This window comes from Cyanistes caeruleus, chromosome 1, assembly GCF_971803275.1.
Source record: "Cyanistes caeruleus chromosome 1, bCyaCae1.hap1.1, whole genome shotgun sequence".
NCBI lineage: Eukaryota > Metazoa > Chordata > Aves > Passeriformes > Paridae > Cyanistes > Cyanistes caeruleus.
Genome location: NC_141701.1, coordinates 105,110,385 through 105,126,053, shown reverse-complemented (window position 1 = coordinate 105,126,053; position 15,669 = coordinate 105,110,385). Strand labels below are relative to the sequence as shown.

Sequence of the window (15,669 nt, the reverse complement as noted above, 5' to 3'; positions counted from 1 at the left end):
TCTATCAGAATAGGGACCTCCTCCCCATCTGTTCCAAAGGGCAATCTGTTCCTCAGACTGCTTCATGATTACTTTTTCTGCAGGAGTGCATACTGAAAACCAACTAACTGGCCAAGTATATGCATGATGTGATTTACAATCTCAATGAAGATCATTATAGGGCTCCTGAAATGCTTGTAATCCCTCTTTATATGAAGATCCTCCTCTGTTTATAAGCAGAAGGTGTGTAAAAAGCTGCAGTATCCAGTTCTAGCTGAAGAAATGTTTTTATATGTTATTATTATTTTATTCTAAAATACGCGTCTGGAAGAGGGAGAGTGTTTTAATTTAGTTATTTGTACTTAAGGAGCCTTATTCTACTATGTCTGTCTGATGTGTAAAATAGATACTTTCATAGGGGGCAGAGCTAACATCCAGTTTATTATCCTGTCTCCCTGGTTAAGAGAAAGGTATAAAAACTCCAGATAAATCTGACAATTAGAATCATTAAATTATTTATGTTGCAAATGACTTTTAGGGTCATTGAGTCCAAACAAAGGCCACCACTAAACCATGTCCCTAAGCACCACATCCTCAGGTCTTTTTAGTACCTCCTGGGATCATGACTCAGCCACCCTGCTGGGTCTGTTACAATGCTTGAAGAAATTTAAAATATTTAAGAAATTTCTTATATAAATATATGAAGATACTTAATCTAAACTTCTCCTGGCACAACTTCAGGCCATATTCTCTTGTCTTATAATTCGTTCCTTGAGATAAGAGACTGGCACCCACCTGGCTACCATGTCAAGTCGGGTAGTTGTAGAGAGCAATAAGGTCTCCCCTGAGCATCTTTTTCTCCAGGCTAAACAGCTATAACTCCCTTAGCCACCCCTCATCAGACTTGTGGTCCAGACCCTTCCCCAGCTCCATTGCCCTTCTCTGATCCTCAGGTGCTCCAGCACCTCAGTGTCCTTCTTGTAGTGAGGGACCCAGAGCTGAACACTGTTTTAGGTGCAACCTCACCAGGGCTGGGTACAAGGATGCAATCACTGCCCTGGTCACACTTGCTGATACAGGCCAGGATGCCAGTGGCCTTCTTGGTCACGCCCCTGGCTCGTGTTCAGCTGGCTGACATCCAGCAACCTCTTTTCCACTGGGCAGCTTTCCAGCCATTCTTCCCCCAGCCTGAAGTGCTCCCTGTGACTTGGTTGTTGTGACCCAAGTAAGTGCAGGACCCAGCTCCTGCCCTTGTTGACCTCATACCATTAGCTTCAGCCCGTTGATCCAGCCTGTGCAGATCCCTCTGTAGAGCAATTGTGCCCTCCAGCAGATCAGCAACACTCCTGCCCAACTTGGTGTTATTTGCAGATTTATTGAGGGTGCACTTGATCCCCTCATCCAGTTCATGGATAGAGATATTAAACAGGACTAGCCCCAAGACTGAGCCCTTCCAAACACCACTCATAACTGGCCTCCAGCTGGATTTAACTCTGCCACTACTCTTTGGTCCCAGACAGTGTTTAACCCAGTGAACAGTGCACCCATGCAAACCATGGGCAGCCAGTTCCTTCAGGATAATGCTGTGGATAGACTTTACTAAAACCAAGGAATGCTTTAGCATCCTTTCTCTTATCCACTGAGTGGGGTCACCTTGTCATAGGAGATTGGGTTGGCCAAGCAGTATCTGCCTTTCATAAACCCCTGTGGGTTGGACCCAATTCTGCACATACTTCATAATGCCACTCAAGGTGATCTGCTCCATGACCTTTCACAGCACTGACATTTGCCTGACAAGCCAGTTCCCTGTATCCTCCTCCTTGCCCTTCTTGCAGATGAACATCACATTTTCTAACTTACAGCCAGCTGTGACCTCCTGAGTGAGCCAAGAGTGCTGGGAAATGATGGAAAGTGTCTCAGTGAGCAAATCTCTGCGCTCCCTCAATGCTCTTGGGTGGATCCCATCCAGCCCCATGGACTTTTGTGTGTCACAAATACAAGTGGTGTACCAAGTCACTGACCATTTCCCTGTGGATTATAGAGGCTTCTTGTCTTTGCCTTTCAGCTCAGGGTGTTGGGTAGCCAGAAAGCAACAGGTCTTACATTAAAGACTGAGGCAAAGAAGGCATTAAGTATTTTGGCCTGTTCCTCATCCTGAATAGGCCGAAGTTTGCCCTTCAGAAGTCAAAAAAGTTCTGCTGACATCCCTCTTCTTACTTCTCTGGTAATTTAAAACTCTGTCATTTTGTGATCACTGTGCCCAAGTTGGCCTCCAGCTATCACATCACCGAAGAGCTTGTCACTTTCATGAATAACATTTCCAGAGGGCTACCTTTCCTAGCTGTCTCCCTCATGAGCTGTGCCAGGAAGTTATCTTCCACACATTTCAGTCACCTCCTAGACTGTTTCCTCTCTGCTGTGTTGTATTTCCAGCAAACATCTGGCAAGTTGAAGTCCCCCATGAGAACAAGAGCAAGTGATTACGAGTCTTCTCCCTGCTGCTTGTTTGTGGAATATTTTGTCTGCCCCTTCATCCTGATTGAGTGGTCTGTAACATGACATCTGCCTTGCTAGTCTTCCCCCAACTCTTATCCATGTTGCTCTCAGCCCTGTTGTCACCATCACTAGTCTCCAGACAAATTAAATACTCCCTAACACACAGGGCTGCTCCACCACCTCTCTTTCCTATCTCTTCTGAGTCATTTGCAGCCATTCTTTACAACATTCCAGCTTTGCAAGTCATCCTGACGTCTTTCAAACTGTATCACTATTTTCCTGCTGCAGAATGGCTTCCAACTCCTGTTCCAGCTGTCTCTGCTGTGTGCATCAGTGTAGATGCATTTCAGTCAGGCTGTTGATACTGCCTCCTGTTTTGTGAGGGGAAGAAGTCCTTTGTGACTGTTCTCAAGCTCTTCTGTGGTTTCTAACACATCAATAACCCTTGTGTCTCTGCTGTTGTGTAGATCTCCTCCATACCCTCATACCCTTCCTCCACTGAGTGAGCAGACCAAACGACCTTGATAGCACACCATCCCTCAAACACTGGTGTGCCACCCCCAGGCTTACCTCTAGCAAGCCTGATTTTAACTTTTCCACTTCAAATGTAGTTTAGGGGTCATTGCAATCCCTGGTACTCCTCAGCCTACTCACCTGCTCCCGCAGCTTTGTCACTAAGCAGAGGTGTTCCTGTACCTGGCCTCAGCTCTCACAAGGATGCTCACTGCCACCATCCAAGCAGGGCACACACTGCAGGTGACACCTGGGTCCACCAGAGCTCTGTCTGGGCAGCTGCATCAGTTGTAGCAGCTGCAGAGCTTTAGGGAGGCCGTGCCTTTCTGCTGGTGGATTCAGTTGCTACCTGGGCAAGCTGGCAGAGGTTCAGCCCCCTTGCTGAAAACCCTTGCACGGGAAAAGCCACCCCACACCCTCTTGGCCTGTCTTGGTCTCTACTGCTCCCTGTGGCTCCATTTACACATGCTAGTGGGGCTTGGCCAGCATTGCTCCTGGCCCTGCCCAGATCCTGCCAGGACTTGTGGCACAAGCTTCAGGCTCCTGGCTGGTCTCTAGAGGTGAAATTAAAAACAGGAACACAGGTATGTCTTTTATGTTTGGGTATGGTTTTTTTCTTTCCTTTTTGAGATGATCTCAGTCATTGTAACCATGTTTTTTCTGGCTCTCTCTACATATTAAATTTCTGCTTCCTATTTCTTACATCTTTACAAGCTCACAGAGTGCCTTAAAATAATTGCACTCTCAAAAGAGCATTTCTATGTCTCAGTTTTAAGCATTGACTCTTCCAGTAGAGTTATTTACTGCCCTTCTGCATATAGGACAAAGAGGGTGAGAAATGTAATGAATAAATTATGATGTACCTCTGTTATTTCCCTTTTTATTATTTCATCTTGCCTAAGGTCTTTTGTATATACTAAGAGGTGAGTCCTGGCCTTCCTCACTCTTTTTGGTCTCCTCTAAGCCCTGCTGTGATTTTCCAGTAACTTTTATTATTATTAACTTACTCATGGAAGCGTCACTGTACTAGACATTTTTACAAACCCATAACAGGAAAATAATCTCTGACCTCAAGTATATTTTGATACCATGTGGTTCTGCTAGTATATACCATATTCCCTAGGAGGTGATTCCATTGATTCATTGGAAAGCATTATGGTATGCTGGCCACATCTTCCATTCCTTTCCTTTTGAGCTGCATTATTGTCTACTGAGGGCTCCAATTATAAATATACTGTTACTTATGGAAACACACAGATGCTCTCTATTAAGGGCAGTGCATCTTTTAGCCTCTTGCAAAACACAACTCCCTTAAACAAAATGCTTAATTGTTTTTCTGAATTTCAACTTCAATTGCAATGCATTATTCTCAGGGGTGTGACTTGGTGGATTATTAAGAAATGTCAAATAGCCAAAAAGGGACATCAGGGGAAGCAAGCTTCTTGCTGAAGAGCTGATTTTCCCTTAGTGTTTGCCAAAATAACTAATCTAATTTATGGGAAAACAATTAAAATAATAACAAATTGCATAATTTTTTATTGAGTTTCATAATTGAAGTCACAAATGTATGTCATTCTTTAGCTGGTGTAGTTTTGACTTTTCAGCTTTTGATTCCTGTATTTAAGGTTTTCTTTGTACACAAACTGCATAATTAACAGGACTTAAATTAGCTAATACTCTGTTTCAGAAACTGAAGTTTCTGACTGGTAGTCTGGTCAAAGTTCCTCATATACCTTATTAATTAGATACCTGATACAAGGGGCCTGATCTCCTTTAAAATTTAAAAAAAAAAACAAAAACCAAAGCCTTTACAATCTGTGAGTGATTTAAGTCAGACTAAAAAATATTGCTTTTACACAATATCACATTACATTTACTGTCACATGTATTTGCACAGTCCTGTATTTGTACAATATACCATATTCCTGCACCACTGCCAAACATGTGAGATCAAATATGGTAAATTACTGTTGTTGTTGAGGTCTGATATACCAGAAGAAAAACACAAGTCTGAAATTACCGAAAACTTCATGGGAAAGAGGAAAGGAGTTCCCAGAAATATACTTCTCCCTTTTGAAATGAGCTTGCCAGATCCTTCTAAAAGCAGATGAATGTTCTTGACCTGATGAGTGTTTATCAACTGTCTGCATGTCTGCTTTGCAGCTTTGCTCCCTTGATCTGAGGACCTGAGAACATGGGGTTATGTAGTTACACTTCAATTAAAGGTTCCCATTCTCCCAGTCCATCTTCAGTAAAAAAGAGTGGTATCATTGTGGGGTATTTTATCAAGATGGGACAAGATACCTCAGGAATTAAATATATGGATGTACCTATCCATGCACACTAGAACATATAATTTGATTGGGATGTTTATTTGTAGTGAAATTTCTTATAGTTAGATATGGGGTTAGATTCTTAAAATGTTTAAAAGTATCTTTTTATAAAATGAACTGTCAAAGAATTAGGTAGTACCACAGAAGCAGACAGGTGCTTCAAGCATTCATTTAATCACAAAAGTGAAAGTAAAGTTAGTTTGGAAATCATTGCAGTGACCTCAGCTTGAGATGTTAAATAGCATGTTAAATAGTTAAATACTGTTTCCTGCTGAGTAATACAGTATCTCAGATAGAAATAATACATAAAATTTTGCTTTTGTTTTTCACTAGCTTTATACTACTAGTTAATGTAAGTCCTGGTTCACATGAGTGAGGGCTTTAAGGTTACAATAGCTACAGGTGGGAAATCTGAATCAACAGGTTAAAGCCCTAGGTTCATGAAACCCCAGTACACCTTTGCAGTAAAGTCTGTTTTACCATTGTTTCAGTGTTTGTTTGAGGAAGGATTTGTGGTTTTGTTCTTTGTTAATACAATGCCTCACACAACTGGTTTGTAATCACAGATTTGTGTCTCACTAGTGCTGCAGCAATCAAAGGAAAATAATAAACAGCATTCTAAGGCTCTGTTACTGTAAGTTGATTGTCCAAAGCCACAATGATGAGCAAAATGATGCAGAGACAGATTTAGCACAGAAAGAGTTTCTGTTACCCAGTCTCAATCCCAAACCATTATTTTACTTCTCTCTAGCAAATGACTTTGTCTGATATTCTTCAATACATCACAAGGGTCTTGCCAGGCCACTAAGAGCACCTCTGCTCTTCTGAGTCACTACAAAGGCGGTTCAACAGCAAGCAGCTCCTTTCTTCTTGGTTTGGCTCTCACAAGGAAGCCCTTGGAAGTGCAGAAGTAAACCCTGGGAGTCAGGCAGATGTGTTAGGTGATGGGCAGGCTAGCAGGTTTCAGGACTGGGAAGGACCCAGCATAGGATGCAGAATGAGCACCTGAAAAGGAGTCGGTAGCATGATGTTAACATTAATGATATTTTTTTTTCGGACAAATGTTGAAAAATAGTTCATTGTTACAAACTGCATTATTAACATGCAAAAAATCACCCATTCAGAAGACAAGTTTATTAGTTCAGCCTTTGTGAGGGTCCAGGAGTGTGTCTTTATGTTAGCTGGGCTATGTCCTGAGAGGAACCTCTAGCTATCTCTCTAGATTTCACGAGGAATTTCAGAGGTAGGACAGTATTTGGATGCACACCCACCCCTTGCAGTACATCCTTAGTACTTCACCTTGTGCTTCACCTTGATGTGTGGTCATGGTATTCTGGCTTTGCATTTAACTCTCTTGGTCTCTTTTTCAGAAAAATACTTTCCTTAGCTTGGGAGAAGAAAGTACTGAACCCAGCCTGTATCCCACCTATCTGACATGATTGCTTCCAGCAAAATCAATGGAATTATTTGTGCAGGATATGGTCCAGAGTTAAGAAATTCTTTAAAGCAAGGGAGCAAAAATATGTGTCTCTTTATATGCTGGAATTTATCCATTTTCAGGCACAGACAAAGGGAGTATTAAGGATCATGAGAGAGTTCCATAGTGTGCAAGGGAGTGAGGCATTGAACACGGTAGGGTGGAAGAGAATAGGATAGGAAATGAAAGGAAATAATCTGAGTCAGGCAAATAGGATAATTATCCAAGTAACTGCTTCAAATCTGTTTCAAGGTGCCTAATTAGAGGCCTAGCTGGGGCACTTGGTTTTAGGTTGGGGATTTCTTGAAGTTACATTTTAAGTAATTAAATTAGTATAAAAATAATATTAGAGGTGGGCACAGGCTGCAAATATGTTACATTATTCTGAAAAAACAAACTAATTAAAAATAATTTCCTCTGCTGTTTCTTTGCCAAGACCTATTTTCAGGACTTTGTGCTTCCCCTCAAGAAGCCAATGAAATCTCAGGCACCTAAAACAAATAGAGGCACTATACTCAGGATTTGGCTGGTTAAAAACAAAAAGAGGAAAATATTTCTCTTTTTTTTTTTTTTTTTTAATTATCGTTTTTATATTTGTGCACAATTTGCTGTTAATTTTGGCTGGTAAATACTTCTCTTTATAAAACAGCAACTTAACCATTCACCTTTCATATGCCATTAAACTCAGATCCTGTGTAATCTTAGGTTTCTGTGCTGACTGTTTCCAAGACACAGAGCAATTCTCTATTAACCTTGGATGTGAGGCACATCTGGGTTGAACAAGAACAGTGTAAATCTTGCCCCTGCTTACCCAGGGCTGTCATGCTCAGTGAGAAGAATGATGTTTTCTGCAGATCTCCCCTTGTGTGCCTGCCACCACAGAGGCAGAGTTCATCCCAGCGGCACATCAAGGTGTAGGACTAGTGTCTCCTACACATAGATTCAGAACCAAAATGTCAGTGGTGGAGCCTCTTATTCTGCAGAATGGCTGCCAGAGAGATGATTGATGCTGAGTTTGATTTGTTTGGATTTTCCTTATTTTTATTTACTTTAGTATTTCATAATGCCTATCTTGTTGTCTGTAGGATTGCTAAAAATGTGAGTAAAATTTCTGTGTGAATTGAGTTTTAAGTGAGGATTTTAAAAAGAAATGTAACAGTTTAATTTTTATTCCTAGTAGTTTGTAATGCTTTTCTAATACATTGGGGATTTTGTGTTTGTTTACAAAATCACTGTATGATCACTCAGATGTCTTAAACATGATGATAGATTCCTCTGTAAGGCATTTCCCATCCCACTGTCATGGGAGCTGCTGGGCAGCCACCTGATGAGTAGTTGGGTCATTAGACTCTCATTGAAAACACATAAATAAATGTATTTTAGTGTTCTTGTATGTTCTCTGAACCAAATGTGATATAAAAGTTATGTATGTCCATATGTGATCTCAGGTTGGGTTTATGTAAGAAAAGAGTTTAAAAAGATACTGAATTCTTCAGTAGCACATCATGACTGTAGAAACCTTGCCTTTGACTAAGGAAATGGCAGGCAAGGTTAGTGAAAGTTGGTGAAAGTCATGGCAGAAGCAGGAATATTTTAAGATACGGGCAGAATGATTTACTGTGGGCAGGGTCATATGTAGCTTTGCAGTTTGTCAGCCTCTTTGCATGAGTCTTGTCAGTGTGGAGGAAGTTCCCAGTTTTCCTACTTGGAAAGCAGGACAAGCTGCCTTCCATGTTTTGCAAGGTTGTGAGTAAGAGATGGGCTCCATTTTACATCAGGTCAGCTTCCTTGTCCCGTTTTATATTCTCCATCACTGTTCAGTTTGGTTAAGGCCATTTAGCCTGACTGTGTTTCCATGCATGCAGGATAAACGATGCTCTCAGGAAGTGATGAGAATGTTGCTCAGATGCTTTTAACCATGCTGAGACACTTCTTATTATGCAACCTTTAAATGCCACAGTGTCACTGGTGGGTGAAGTTATTGCTGTCTGGTGGAATTGTGTAGTGCAAAAATTAAAACTGTAAATTGTTTTTGTTTCAACCCTATTTTATGTAAACTTTGCATCCTCCCCAAAAGAATGTGAGGACTGCAAAGAGAAACATGCAGGAGTTGGGAAATAGAGAAGTGTCTGCTCTTGCTTTTGAGCATCATCTCTTCAATTACATGAATTATGCAATAATTTCTACTAGCTTCCCATCCTTCTGATGGCACAGGATGCATAGTGTTAGGAAATAGCATCAGATTTGTGAAGTAGAAGCTTTCTGTGTCCAAAGGCACCCAAGCCATTTTTATTTTTTTTTGCAAGTGGAGGCAGCATTATGAATGAAGAAAGGAATTACAGATGGAAAGATGAAGCTGTTCCCTTCCTTTTCTCTGCATAGCAGTAGCCTGTAGCCAAATATTTGAGCTGAGATATTCAAGGGAAGCTTCTAATAATGAATGCAGAGTTTTGGAGGGTTTAGAAAGTGACCCCTGTAAGTTCTTTGCAAAAGATGCAGAGCGTGCATGATGATGATTTGAGATGTGCTTTGAGCTTCTCATCTGATTGGCAATGCAAAGTACCCTGGAGAAGTCAAGTTTCTGCTATTGCCAGCTGAGTATTCAAGATCAGCTGATACTTCTGATAATTTTGATTTTCTGTTTCTCTCTGGTTTTGTGCCCAGTTAAAAGGCAAGGACCTCCTTTTTGAAGGTATAGAAGAAGCAATGTCACAGTACTGGTGGTAGACCAGACCACTGTACAAAGAAACTAGATTAAAGTGTCCATATAAATGTTTATCACCTCTCTCAGAGCATGGCTTTGGTCACTTCATACTCGCTAGAAGATTTGTTTTAAGTCCTTATTAACTATCCATGCCAGTGACTTCACCTTCCAATCTCTCAAACTCTGAGCTCCACACTGCTTCTTATCTCTGCCTTACTATTTTGCTCCTCTGCTTTTTCTTTTCACTACATCTTGGGGGTCTGGTGGCTTCCATAGAGAAGCTGTGCCTTATGGAGGGGGACCCTCTCAGTTCTGCACTTGGGACCATGTATTTCCCCCTTCACCACCATGTCCCACTTAAGCTGTGTGTGTTGCCATGGAGAAACATCTGTGAGGATGGCAGATACCGTATCTCACCAGCACAGAGGAAGGCTCTACCACATTCATGGAGAAGTGAATCTATCCAGCCTGTGCAAGCAGATTTTTTTCAAAGGCTTATAGCTTAGCCAAATCTGAGCAACTTTTAATAAAAACTTTTCCCCTGCCAAGATTTTTCCTTTCTCCAAAACGTGGAGGCAGTGGAGCATTTTAATAAAACAGCTATTAGAGAAAAAAAAAAAAAACAACAACAAACTAGGAATAATAACATGTTTTTCTCTCAGTTGTTCTCAGAAAAGTTGTTCTGTTGTTCTCAGAAATGGCTGAACCAGTTCAGCCTGATTTATTTATTTTGGAATGAATCAGCTGAGAGAAACTTTCAGCATGGGAAATTTCAGCCCAATGGGTTAGCGTTACTCAAAGTTTGGCGAAGTTTAATGCAAGTGGAAATGTTCTTATACTGAGAAGTCAAAGGCAAGCTTACATATCAGCAGTGTTCGTTGCTTAGGACAGAAAAAGACTATATATGTTAATTGCTTTTTCTTAATGTTTCAGGTTCTTTGAATATATATTGCTCTACAAAGATGCGGTGATGTTTCAGATTGAACAAGTTACAAAGCTTTGTTCAAAGATTGCTCTGACAGAGCCATGGGATCCATATGATATTCCTGCCAATTCAACTTATGAAGATCAGTACTACATTGGGGGACCTGGAGATGAAGTTATGGTACAGGAATGGTCTGACAGAAAACCAGCCAGGAAATGTATGTGCATGCTTTTGTTTTATTTTAATAATAACCAATGTCTCTGCTGCACAAGGAAAAATAAAATTATTTGTGTTTCACCCCAAGTTTCCATATTTCTATAAAGTTCTCTGGAAGAAGTAATGAAAATATCCTGTGCACAGAATATCATTTTAATAACAATGAGGTTTTTTAGGAAAATTTCATATCTCAGCAGGATTAAATATGTTCAGGGGACTCGATTTTGTTGTATTTGGTATCATACAGAGTTTGGCATGGAACAGCATCATTTCATGTCTGAATCTGGCAGCCTGTATCAAAATTTATCTAGAGAAGAATTGGTACTATCATTAGGGGCACACTGGAACTAGAGTCTAACAGAAACAAATCAGGTGTCAGTGTTTGTCTACACATGATTCTGCAGCCACTGAAATCCTTAATAAGTGCCTAAATTTTGTTGTGCTCTATACTGGCAAAAAAATATCTGCTCACAAGGCTTAGTTCTGCACTTGGCAGCTGAATACTTGCATGATAGAAGAAAGAAGGCTGAATTTTCCAGCGTTTAGTATGTTAGATTTTGAATGCATAGAAATTTATTAGTACTTTGGCTTCAGTTTCATCTGTGGTTTATTGATGACCCAGAAAACTATAAAAATAATTTTAAAGCCTCAGTGAAATTTATGGGACTATTCAGCTAATGCAATACTTATGGTTATGGGCATCTAATATATAGAGGCTGGTTACGAACTTGAGCATTTAGCCAGAGGAAAATATTTCTTTCTTGAATAAAAGTAGAACAAATTAAGTAGAGAATGAAGGATAAGATCATTAAGCCTCTGTAACTGGGTTGATACATCCTCTGATATATTGCAAGAAGCAAATTATCACTCACTCCAATAATAATTTTTTTTCAGATCTGATATTTTTTGAATTTTTGTGGAACATTATATCCAGATACATTAAATTAATGATGGGTGATTTTTATCCTGTATTATTTTGTATCTCCAGTGCTTTTCTATATGATCACTCATAAACATAATGTCTGAAAGTTACATGTCTGCCTATATACCTTTCAGTTAGTATTGGTTTGGATTGTAAAAATTATATTTATTTTACAATTACAAAAGTTTTAGAGGAGAGAAGACTTGTTTGGTAAAAGGTTGCCTCCTTTTCTTTGTACTCAAAACCATATTAATTGAGGTCAGAATGGTTTTGGTAAAGTAGCATGCTCAAAAGAGGTATATTCAAATATTGTTTAACCTGCCACTCTTTCTTTGGATACAGAATATGTGTTTCATGTCACCATTTATTTATTTCTGGTAATGTGGTTGTGATACAGGCTATGACACAAAACTAAAAAGTACTAAAAACACATGTGTTTGATTGCTGCTGGGTGGGAGAAAATGAGTGCCCTTGGGACTAGAAAAATTTGTCACGGGCATTCCTCTGTGAGGAGCTGATTTATGATCACAGTAGGCAATTTTAATATCATGAGTTTCTGCTGTCAAGAGGTCTGAAGTGCATAAAACAATGGGATGGAGTGTGATTGAAGGGGTAAAGGATGAACACAGAAGGTGTCTGTGAGGTTAATAAGAGAGAGATAAAAGTGAAGTGTATTCAAAGGAAACCACTTCAATGGTATTACTGCCACTTCCTAAATAGCATAGTGGATAGAGGTGATGACAGAGAGTAAGGGGGAAAGAGAGAGAGGGAACACCTCTGAGATTAGCACACTGTGGAATTAAACTGAAGTTAAAAAGGGACAGACATGCTACATCACATACCTGGAGGCACTGAGTGTAGTCTTGAGATAATGAACCGCTAGAAGTGTTTGAAAAGAGTAGGAATTTTAAAATAATAAAATGATAATGAGAATCTGAATAGACATTGTTAAACAGAAGCAGTGAGTTAAAAGAGACTGACATCATCATGACCCATTCATCTTGTCTTGTCACCTAAATTAGTCACATTTCTGGTTGGTTGCAGTGGAATCCTGGGTCGGCGTTTACACCGTCAAAGACTGTTACCCAGTACAGGAAACCTACACCAAGAACTACAGCGTGACAACCTCCACTCGCTTCTTCGACATCCATCCAGGCATCACAGACCCCTCCGTGTTCACCCCACCCAGCACCTGCCAGGCAGCCCAGCTGACGAGGATGAAAGATGAATGCTGATTACAGACACTGGCTGCCCTGGGCAGACGCGTATTAGCCAAGAGGATGGTTATTAGTAGTCAGTTGTTGACTTCTAAGCTGATTTTTCAAGCTAATTGTTGCTCTTTTTGGAATTCTTAAGTTTTCACTTGAGAGAGAACATAAGCATATAACTGAGTAAAATACATAAAACAAAAGGTATCTTTCAATCACATTATTCTGCTCAGTGATGCATTTGCAGTATTATATAGTTACCATTAAGATAATATTTATAGGTACTATTTATTTAAGGTTGATTTTCCTTTTGCAAAGATTTCATTATTTATTTTTCCAAGAAGACAAAGCAGATAGCAGCAATGGTACTGCCTAGAAGAAAAAGCTGAATTTTGTTGTCATTATTGTTGCTACTTTTGGAGACTTCAGGGGAAAGATGTCCTCCATAAAACTTTATCCCTAAGTGAAAAATAACATTTTAAATGATATGCATCAAAATTATGTACATTTGTTGTTTGGGTTTTATTTTTGCTTTGTGTTCTGTTTTCGTTGGGGTTTTGGTTTTTTTCTACTCTTCAGGAAGCTGGTAGTCAATTTTTGAGCTAAGTTTTGTTTTTCTGAAAAGAAACTGGAGTAGCTTTATTCATTTAATGCTTGCTGACATGCAAAAAATACTTTTCTGTTTCTTCGGAGAATGGTGTGAAAGGAAGGGAAGGAGGGAGAGGTACACCTTCAAAAAGAAGTAAGCCAAAGTTTTTATGCATCTTCCTTTTGGAAAAGGTGTCCAGTAGGGTGTGTTAAGACAATTTTCAGTCACATTTTACTTCAGCACTCACTCTTCATGGCCAAACTAGTTTTAACCTATGCAAAGGGATTAAACAGTACTGCACTCTAAATGGCTTTAATGTTTTGTTACTACTTCAAACAGTCTTTACTCAGGGTGTGGTAACACCTTTATAATTACAGAGAGGTTTGAAAAAAGAGAAGCTGTTCTTTGTGCATAGTTAGTAAAGGCTGAATCAGCATTCACACAGTGCCTGGTGGTCAGGATGGAGAGAAAGACAGAGCCTGTGACCTGTGTAGAAAGGCTGGAGAGAAGAACAGGAGGCATGGGTTTTAGATCTTCTCTGTGCAGTGTGGCAGCGAGGCACTGCAGTCTAAGCAGACATGACAATCTTGCTTTTTTTTGCACCCACTCCATTGATACCTGTTTTAATTGCTTTTTCATCAGCATCTCAATCTTCTTATCTCCACATAACCAAAAAAAGTTCAGCAAGTGCACATATTTTGCTTTAGAAAGTTCAAACCAAACCTTCATGCACCTTTGAGACTCTCAGAAGTGTGATGGGTTTTGCACTTTTACCAAATGGCATTAACTGGTTTATTCTGTAAGGTATGCATTTCATTACTTGCAAATAAATTTAAAGACAGATTCTTGTCTTCTTAACACATGTTAGCTCCAGAAATCATCTGGCTGTAAACAGATGTAAACACTGGGAAGTTTGGTGTCTCCAGAGGAGAGATACTGGGCAGGCTTTTAGTGCTTGATATACGCATAGCATTTTGTACGCAAGCAAGTGGGAGAGTGGTTGTTTTTCTTTCACATTCTTTGTGGTCATAATGGCATTTTACTTTGCCCCATGCCTAATGAAAGCACATATACATACCAGTTAAAATTTAGCTAGTTGATTAAAAATTTCTCTTGGAGAGGGCCATTTCACTGAAACACACTAGTGGAAAGAAGGATTTGGTTTCCTTGAATTTAGAGTGCACTTATTCTGTACTTGCCTTCTGTATTTTTTGTGTGACACTCTAAATGCTAACTGCATATTGTTCTCATTAGGACAATGATTAACATGCATTTCTTAATATGTGTCTTGTTAGAATCTGGAAAATATAATAAATCTGGCTAGCAAGCATGAAGCTGTGGTACTGAATCGTTTGGGATGGCTTTGTTGCGGTCAAGCAGATAGCTGGGTAATCAGGGTGTCTGTATTATGTTTTGCTGACAGTGATAAAGTTTCTAGCAATAACATTAAATGTTCCTTTAAATATGAATTTGCAAAACTCTGGTACACAAAAGTGCTTTCAAAATTTTGCCCTGACTTATAGAGAAGTGTTATATGGTTAAATATATTCCTCTAAAACAATGAGGGTTGTCTTCATATTTATGCTCTACAAATCCGATGCAGAGAGTTGTCAAAAGAGATATCAAGCAGCAAAAGTTAGGATTACGTATTTCGAATTAGCCACAAACCAAATATGAAGCACAACCTGCGAATGCCTGGTTTGTTATCTCTGTTATGATGTGCTTTGGTTTGTCGTTGCATACCACAAGAGACATTTTGTCTTCAGGCAGCTATGCCGGTGACTCAATGAGAAGGAACATAAAAGGAATATAAGGTACCTATATAGTATGCTGCCACAATTGAATAAAAATGGGGGGTTCATATGTCCGATAGTCTGGGAAACTTGTTTGTCACGGTTATTTGGTAAAAAATTAATAATAAATCGGTATGAACATGAGTTATATTGTACTCTGTGGGGTTACAGCAGCAAAACCTGGTAGCTGGATAGTCTGTGAGGCAATTTTGTGTGATTTCCAGTGTTTCCTGGTTTCAGCTGGGCCAGAAATAGTGCAAACATAGATGTGCCTGCCATATTTTTGTGTTTCTGCTTGGAGTCTTTGCTGAAAGCAGGATGTGTAGAAACACAACATTGTTTAATTTAAAGTTAACCAAATATTCCTGAACCTCAAATAAAGGTTTTGTTTGAGTTTGGGGAGGAGATCTGGGCATTTGGTTCAGTTCCTATTTTAACAGTTTGCTTAATTCTAGTATTAGGGACAGATTTTGCTGCCTCAAGCCTTGCTGCACACCATGGAAGTGCTGCCATA

At 39.7% G+C, this 15,669-nt stretch overlaps 1 protein-coding gene across 2 annotated transcripts in view; it reads left to right on the top strand.

The window, feature by feature from the left end:
- Nucleotides 1-15,299, top strand: part of EPDR1 (ependymin related 1) — a 31,747-nt gene extending 16,448 nt beyond the window's left edge. For both annotated transcript variants that reach the window (XM_086847149.1, XM_086847155.1), the window contains 2 exons: nt 10,436-10,644; nt 12,610-15,299. In XM_086847149.1, coding sequence (XP_086703275.1) covers nt 10,436-10,644; nt 12,610-12,800 — 400 coding nt within the window. In that variant the 3' untranslated portion in view covers nt 12,801-15,299. The remainder of the gene's footprint in view (nt 1-10,435; nt 10,645-12,609) is intronic.
- The last annotated feature ends 370 nt before the right edge of the window (nt 15,300-15,669 follow it).